This window comes from Sander lucioperca, chromosome 9 (assembly GCF_008315115.2).
Source record: "Sander lucioperca isolate FBNREF2018 chromosome 9, SLUC_FBN_1.2, whole genome shotgun sequence".
NCBI lineage: Eukaryota > Metazoa > Chordata > Actinopteri > Perciformes > Percidae > Sander > Sander lucioperca.
The window spans coordinates 5492424-5501515 of NC_050181.1; the positions used below are offsets into that span (position 1 = coordinate 5492424).

At 38.7% G+C, this 9092-nt stretch overlaps 1 protein-coding gene across 2 annotated transcripts; it reads left to right on the forward strand.

Moving 5' to 3' along the window:
* Positions 1-214: 214 nt before the first annotated feature.
* Positions 215-8879, forward strand: amy2a (amylase alpha 2A). Of its 2 annotated transcripts, XM_031293813.2 has the most exons (10): positions 215-340; positions 627-801; positions 1326-1472; positions 1906-2103; positions 2912-3142; positions 3770-3903; positions 4115-4337; positions 4438-4559; positions 4697-4822; positions 8641-8879. In XM_031293813.2, the coding sequence occupies exons 2-10, from the start codon at positions 634-636 to the stop codon at positions 8828-8830; spliced, it is 1539 nt and encodes a 512-aa protein (XP_031149673.1). In that variant the 5' UTR covers positions 215-340; positions 627-633; the 3' UTR covers positions 8831-8879. The 2 variants fall into 2 exon arrangements, with proteins under 2 accessions (XP_031149673.1, XP_035861369.1); XM_036005476.1 differs by lacking the exon at positions 215-340 and having other exon boundaries at positions 549-801.
* Positions 8880-9092: the final 213 nt, after the last annotated feature.

Sequence of the window (9092 nt, forward strand, 5' to 3'; positions counted from 1 at the left end):
TGTGTGTGTGTGTGTGTGTGTGTGTGTGTGTGTGTGTGTGTGTGTGTTAAGTACTGCTATTTCCCTCCTGGACAGCGCTAAACTCTCTATTATCAGCATTATTCAACATTTAGGGATAATTGCCAATCACATGTCATTACAAAAAAAGTAAATGTTGCTGACTGTATTTGTTTTCCCACTCGTCTGCCACTCTACCTGCCTCAGCCTTTTATGTGCTTTGACCAAGATCGATTTTTTTTGTAACTCAAGGTAAGTTTAAACTGTTGCAACATCATCTGGTTATTGAACTGCATGAACAAATACTGAAGCAGGATAAATCTAACCGGTTTTGTTCTAACTGGTAAGAGCTCTAAAATATATATTTGTTCATATGTATTTTGTAGTTTTTTTTCTATATTTCTGTAAAGACATTATGCACACCTCATGTTACCATGCTGTAAGTGCCTTGAAAATATTTATCCTTCAACCAGTTTGGAAACAAGGTAGAAAGCTGTGAGAAAGAAGCACCTGCTGATATTTGTCACTCTCTCATTGGTCTTGGAGAGAGAGAGCGAGAGAGAGAGATAAAATGAGTATAAATACTAACAGTGAGGCAGCTTGTGAGAGTGGCTTTCTCGTTCATCTAGGAAAAGCATGAAGTTGTTTATTTTGGTGGCTCTGTTCGGGCTCGGCCTTGCCCAGCACAACTCCCACTTCAGGCACGGCAGGACGGCAATCGTCCACCTGTTTGAGTGGCGCTGGGCGGACATCGCTGCAGAGTGTGAGCGTTTCTTGGGTCCCAATGGCTTTGGTGGAGTTCAGGTATGTACAGTACGGGTGAACATAGGATAGGTTCTAGTCTGGAGAAGGAGGATACTCAGTTATTTTTCTATTTTGAGGAGGTCTATAATCACGATGCATGTTGAAGATACATGTAGGGCAGTACAAACAAGCTGTTCAAAGACATTTACATTTATATTATCCATTGTGTCATAAACTCCATCATTGGAATGTAAAGGGGTACTCCAGTGATTTAGTATTTCACTTCCATAAAGTTGGGGAACTCACAAGAGAAAAAAGGTAAATCTCCAGCTCAAGCTCCAAACACTACATTTACCATAATGCACATTTATAGTGTCTTTTATTAGCCTTCCCTGAAATAAGCCTGATGATGTCATCCTGTTTACACAGGCTGAGTAGTTCTCTTTGCAAAGATTAAACTGAAGTTCATGTGTAAAATCGATAGTATGTTAAATAGAACCCTATTTACAGTGATCTTCGGTCTGCAGATGATTCCTGTGTAAAAAGTGATGATTACTGTAACATGTTTTCTCTGTGTTGCCCAGATCTCCCCTCCAAGTGAGCACATTGTGCTAGACCATCCCTGGAGGCCCTGGTATCAGAGATACCAACCAATCGGCTTCAAACTGTGCTCCAGATCCGGCAATGAGAATGAGCTGAGAGACATGATCACCAGATGCAACAACGTTGGGGTAAACTACAATGATTTAGTGAAAGGCATTAGGAACAATCATGGTCTTCTGTGTTTGACAGCACCTCATAAATCTATTGCCTACAACACAACAAATTCTTACCAGATACATTTCATAACACTTGCTTTATGCATACATATCTGTTTTATAACAACAGGCATCTGTCATTTTAGAACAAAATATATTTTTGAGGAAAGAGCATCAATTGAATGAATTAATGCGTCTGTCTTAAGGAATTATCATTCACTTTTTTGTTTAGAGTAATATGCTTTAGTTCCTAGACCACCAACATCACAGTTAACTAATAGTGAGCAGTGCAGCTTTGACATACTACTGTCACCTGAGAATGAATGTGCAAAGAAAAGAAGTGAAAGTGAAGAAGGATAAAAGGGAGATGTTGATCAATTGTGTTGCACCTACATCTTGTATCTAGGTCAATATCTATGTGGACGTTGTCATCAACCACATGTGTGGCTCCGGCGGTGGAGAGGGAACCCACTCTTCATGTGGAAGCTGGTTCAGTGCTAGCAAGAGGGACTTCCCCAGTGTCCCATTTAGCAAAGTTGACTTCAATGACAACAAATGCAGGACTGGCAGTGGTGAGATTGAGAACTATGGTGATGTCAATCAGGTAATGAATGTCACTAGAAACACTGATGTAATTTTCATCTTATTACCGTCATACATTTCACAGCACTTTTTCACCCCATGCAAAGATTCATAAAAGGGAGTGTTAAAGGCAGGGTTTGAAACTATTCCAATATACACTTTTTATATATTGTTTAAAATGTTTTTTTTACACCCTGACAACAATAAATAAATGCTGTAATCCTGTAAAAACATCCACCAATCACTGTCTCGTGGTCTGCTTGGAAAAAACAATGAAATGCCTCCTTGCATGTACTCTACCACTCCTGTGTATGTGCCTGAGCTCAATGTGCGTCATCGCCGCATTGCTACCTGTAGTCATGTTTGTTTTAAACATTGGGTATGATAATATTAGGTGTTTGCCTACCGGTGAACGCGGCATGAAGTATAATTGCGGTCCTTTGTCCGCTTTGCTCTGAAGCAGCAATGCAGTGGTGCTCATGCACGTCTGTGTGTGGGTTGGAGGGCAGGGTGAGGTGTTAGACGAAGCCCAGAGGAGATGCTACTTTCAAATTTTGCTTGCTTTTTAACATTACCAACCTTGCCTTTAAGTCAGAAGCTTCCATGTAACGCCTGCAAAAAGAGAATGCAGTAATCAGTAACTAATATACTATTATTTATTATGTATACAGGGAACTTGAATAACCTGATTTCTCTGTGCTCATGTAAACACCATAAACAGGTTATTCATGTCCATGTCAACTCACTCATTGACTAATTCTGTGACTTTGAGGAGTTTTAAAACAAGAACAACGAATAATTGCAATGTAAATGTGGATTTGCCGCTCCAGGTGCGTGACTGTCGTCTGGTCGGTCTATTGGACCTAGCCCTGGAGAAAGATTACGTCAGGGGAAAGGTGGCTGACTACTTGAACAAGCTGGTTGACTTGGGTGTGGCTGGATTCAGAGTGGATGCCTGCAAGCACATGTGGCCCGGTGACCTGTCTGCTATTTACGGTCTTCTGAAAAACCTCAACACCACGTGGTTCCCTGGTGGCTCCAAACCCTTCATCTTCCAGGAGGTAATTTCTTCAAAAACATTTTTTTTTAGAAGTTTACTTGATTTTCACACCAAAATGGTAAAAGAAATGTCAAATTACAAGCACGCAACTTGTAATTTACTGTAGCGTTATGCATATGTACTATAGATGCATATGTCATCCCATTAAAGGTACAGTAAGTGATGCAGATTGTTGATATTTGAACTCAACTGCCAAACAAATACAGGCTGGATGAACTTATTTCAACTTGGAAAACATGGTGCCAGCAGTCAACAGAGCCATGGGAAAATGAGCACAGAAATCAAGATCACAAACACATGCACAATGGGTCCAAGAAGACATTATTAGTTGACAAGCACTTGTAAAAATACAGGTACTACTGATCCTACAGTATAAAAGGATAAAGCTGAAGGTGTTCAACTCAAAAAGCAAAGGTAGAAAGCTGTTAAAATAGCCTAAGATTTCAAAAATCCCTCTCATCATTAACATGAATCTTTAACAGCAGAAATGTGTTTTTTTTTACTGCTGAATCAAAACAAATGATTACTTTTTGTCAATCCAAAAATCGACGATATGGTGCAGTTAATCTAAACCATATCTGCTTTGAATACTATGGATGATGTGGATTATGTGCTGATTTCCCTCTAGGTTATTGATTTGGGAGGTGAGCCCATCACATCCAGAGAGTACTTCCATCTGGGAAGAGTGACTGAGTTTAAATATGGTGCCAAACTGGGAACTGTCTTCAGAAAGTGGAATGGCGAGAAGCTGTCTTACACCAGGTTTTTCTGCTGGTGTTCCTAAATCATATATGAAATTGATATATTAGAATATGTATTTAACCATGAGATAGTTACAATTCCCTTTGCTGCATACATTTTTGGATTGTACCAAATTTCTTACTTGCTAGTTTTTTGAGAGAAAATTATGTGTCCAAACTTGGATGTTTTAGAAATGAACTCCTGATTTGTAAAATTATAATCTTGTGTGCAGGAACTGGGGAGAGGGATGGGGTTTCATGCCCAATGGCGATGCTCTTGTCTTCGTTGACAACCACGACAACCAGAGAGGCCATGGTGCCGGTGGTGCAGCCATTGTTACCTTCTGGGACTCCAGGCTCCACAAGATGGCTGTCAGCTACATGCTGGCCCACCCTTACGGAGTAACCAGGGTGATGTCCAGCTTCCGCTGGAATCGCCACATCGTCAACGGAAAGGTAGATTTTCCTTTAAGCAGGAACAATAATAACATGCAATGTATAGTGTTCATTTGGAACATTTTTTTGTTAAACTCATTAATCCATCATTATCTTGTAGGATGAGAATGACTGGATAGGCCCTCCCAGCCATGCAGATGGATCCACCAAATCTGTTCCTATCAACGCTGACCAGACTTGTGGAGACGGATGGGTGTGTGAGCACAGATGGCGTCAGATCAAGTGAGTCCCCAAAAAGCAAGAGACAGGGAACTGTTGACCTTACACACAGAAAATGAGTCACTTTGGCTTGGTCATATGGATGTGAAAACTATGTACATTATACTTTATGATTGTATTTTGTCATATCACCCCTTTAGGAACATGGTTATTTTCCGCAATGTGGTCAATGGACAGCCTCACTCCAACTGGTGGGACAACCAGAGCAACCAGGTTGCCTTTGGACGTGGTAATCGTGGATTCATCGTCTTCAACAATGATGACTGGTAAGGACTATTTGTTAAGTACTCTAACTGCTACTGACAAAATACTAATTTCACCTACTTAAATCAAGTAATAGGCAGATTAACCAAATGTATAGGACTGAATACAGATGCATGTCAGCATCTTACAGACAAATTAAGCAATAGCTGACGACAGGCCATAGTATGTTGTAATTAAGCCTTAACCAGCAACTCCCATGTTCTGCTAGGTAAAATTATTGTTTTTGTCAAATTGAGTCTGGTGGCTTAGAGACGAGCATAGATAACGGCTTCAGTTCCCTGTTGAAAAGAGCTGTCTGACGGCAAGGTATAGCGGCAAATATAGCATACACTTAAATGGATACTTTGCTGATTTTAAACCAGCTCTAGCTGTGTCATGGCAGTGTGTGCAGATAAATGGTGTTCAAGGCTTTCCAGCGTGGCACCAGCGCAAGGAGCTCCCCGCTGATTGGAGCATGCCGCTCTGTACTTAAGAGAAGGGTACTGCTGAATCCACTCGTCCATAGTTAGGCTACCTCAAAGTTAACCTTAAATGTTTCTATTTTGTATCAGGTTTGTTAGTCTAATATTTTCTTTTCAGACGTGAAGTGATACTTATTGTGCAAAGCAATTAAAACATCATAGCCGCGGTATTTGGTTATTATATATCACGGCCATGAACCAATCCGACTGCTTGATTTGAGCTAACCGTTTTATGAAATATATCTCACACATTGTTCATTGGACTCTTATGTCTTGTAAAACCTTGTTGGCTTTAAAATCACATTACGTCTACCTCCTGAACAAATTGTGTTATCAAAATGCACTACTAGGTGTATCCAAAACTTCCAACAAATAATAAAACATTCTAATACTTCTCTTGTTTTGGTTTCTCCCATTACATAGAACTGTCATGTCCTAATATACTACATCCTTTGTGTCACATCTTTATTGTTCTCTTCAAACAGGTGTTGTACCAGACCAGCTAAAATGGGCCAAGGTTATCCCATTATTCAAAGCTGACAATCCATTATTATTTTCAAATTACAGAACAATTTCTTTATTACCATGTTTCTCTAAAATACTTGAAAAAATTGTGTATAATACATTAATCAAATACTACAAATATAAGGATAACAAGTTACTATATGACTATCAATATGGATTTCATGAAAAGCATTCTACCTCTATGGTCTTGGTCCAATGAGCTGACAGAATAGTCACAGCTTTCGACATCAAATAATTAACAATTGGAGTATTTATTGATTTGTCAAAAGATTTTGACAACATAGATCATAATATATTATTAAATAAGCTTCAAGCTCATGGTGTTGAACTTAATTGGTTTAAAAGCTTGTTTAACAGGAAACAATATGTAATTTGTAATGGAACTAATTCATCATACAGTCACATACATTGTGGTTTTCCACAAAGTTCCATACTAGGTCCTCTTTTATTTCTCATATACATCAATTATTTGCATTTGATATCAAAAGATACACTCTTCATTTAATATGCTGACATGCTGAATAAGTTTCTTACTTCCTATTAAGTCTTACATCCTTAATGTTAAAAAGAGTGCGTATATGATCTTCAAGCCTAAAAACAGAACCATATCAGATCATCTTTGCCCCATTCTTATTGATAATAATGTGATTAAATATGTGTCCCATGCTAGGTTTTTAGCTGTAATCATTAATGATCAGCTTAACTGGAAAAAACACATCTCTTATGTGTCTAACAAAGTTGCCATAAATATTGGTATCAAATGGGTAAGAAACATCTTGTCAAGAAAAAAACCTTATGGATCTATATAACTCTATGATGTATCCCTCTATATATTGTGGTAATATATTATGGGCAAGCACATACAAGTCCAGATTCGACCCCATCTTTTTATTACCCTGTTAATATCCACCAGGGTGCCAGCGCCCTTACGTAACTTACATAAGTTCGGACATGTTTCATAATAACAGTTTGTCCACAAAAGTTCAAAACTTTTGTCAATATGGACATGCTATATAGTTTTAGATAAATTCCCTGCAATCGTTCAGTTCAAAAGGATCACAAGTTTTTTTTTTAAACAATTAATCCAAGTTCTGATCAACAACGTTTGAATTAATGTAAAAAGGTTTTGTAAGCCATCTTAAGGCTTTAGTATGATTTTTCTAATATCATAGAAGTGAGTAATAGCATTTAGCAAAATTTGGTCACTTGGAGAGGTTTTGGAGCGGTTCAGGGACACCAGTGGCACCAGTGACACCAAATACTGAAAACTCCCCAGCTCCCATGAGGTTAGGCCTAGAGTTTTGAAACTTTATACAGGTGTTGTTTGACAAGATGTAGGAGGTTTGTGTCATGTTCTGCATACAAATAGGATTTATTTTAGACGAGGACCAACAAAACTATTTTGAACCATGTTTGAATGTTTGAACTGATGTAGTTTAGGTTGTGTTATAGCTTGGAATACTCATTCTGCCCCTCTTTTTCAAACCCTGGGGTTATTAAACATTTTTGACATCAACAAACACCGCTTGGTTATGTTGTAATTTTGGTTCTCTGAGTGAAGAGACTATCTCGCCAGCTGTAGGATGCTCGGAGATGGTTCCGATCAAACTATCAGTAATTTCACGCCAGCACAGGTGCTTTATAGGAAATAGCATAGGGCGTTGCCGGGCAAGCCGGTGTGTCTTAAAGAAGTATCCACGTACCTGACCTCAGGGGGATCATCCCTGTACATATGGAATTTGTAACGGTGGAGAGATGGAGTCTCAGTACGATAGAGAACAGATAGGTACCTTTGTGTTTCAATTTTGTAACAATTCACTTTTCGTTTCCTTTCACAGTTTCTTTGTAACTAGATCTCAGATTGATTGTTACCAAACCAGATCTGTTGATCTTCTATATAGTCAGTTCGATAGAACTAATCTTGGCCAGTTTTCAATGAGGTACAGATGTCCAGTTTTATGGAACAGTTGTTCTGCTTCCTTTCACAGTCACTCCTCATTTATGATTTTTTTTAAAATTCTGTTGATGGAGTACAGCACTATGTAAATGTTAAATGTTAGTTATGATACAGTGTATAGGCAGTGTCTAGTGTGTAATATTTTTATATGTTACTTGTAAAATATTTATGTTCATTTGCAAATGTGTGGCAGTATGTACAGCTGTCTTTAATTCCAATGTTAGGTGGGTTTCTTTTACAAGCCCTTAGGTTTTTTTTTTTTATCCCATCTGTGTTATTGTATATTTCTTCTCTTTAAATTTAATTTTATATGCACAGATAAGGAGAGAAAAGAAATAGAACTGCCTTTCTCTCCCTAATTGATCTCCTATTGGCTTACACCTCCTGTTTGCATCCTGTTTTAATAGAAAATACAGCAAAATAAGCAACACTGTCTCACGGCAGTTCGTGAAATGGTCACGTTATTTTTACACACCGGGACACGATCCGCAGTCTCTGGGGGACGCGGGACAACAACGGGGAAGGTTAACATCAAATGCAGGACACGATCTCCGGTCTCCAGGGTGAAAGTCCTGTGTTGTTTGACCCATCCACCACCCCAACCAGCCTCCCTGCGTGGATTTTCAGCATTTCATACCACTCGCTACCATAGTCGTGCTGTGATCACAAAAGATGCTTCCCATTGAAATACATTAGTTTAAAATATGTGCTAACCACCATGAAATAAACGACATTAACGTGTCTGTGTATACGAATCAATAGATTAAATAACGTGACCATTTCACGAACTGCCGTGAGACTGGGTTAAAATAAGAACAGTTTCATTTTGATATTGTGGGGGTTTTAAAAACAATATGTACCTTATCTTCACCTTCAGGGACCTGGATGTGACCCTGAAAACTGGCATGCCTGGTGGCACCTACTGTGACATCATTTCTGGCCAGAAGAATGAAAGCAGGTGCACTGGGAAGCAGATCAATGTTGGCGGTGATGGCCAGGCCCACTTCAAGATAAGCAACAGAGATGAGGACCCCTTTGTTGCCATTCACGCTGACTCCAAGTTGTAAAACCATTGTGTACAACTTTAAATAAATCTTTCAAACTTTTGAACTTAAATGATAAACTTTTTTACTGATACAAAACGCATGCAAAAACATTGATTTTTGTTTGTTTACAATCTAATGTTATCTAATCTTAATCTAATGAAAATGTGCACTGTTGCATCTGTAACACACCATTGTCACTTTGATCACTGCATTGAAGTTTCTCTTTGAACTGAGTGTGTGGAAAACTAAGAAGTTTAGGTAATTTACTTTTCTATTGAGGGTA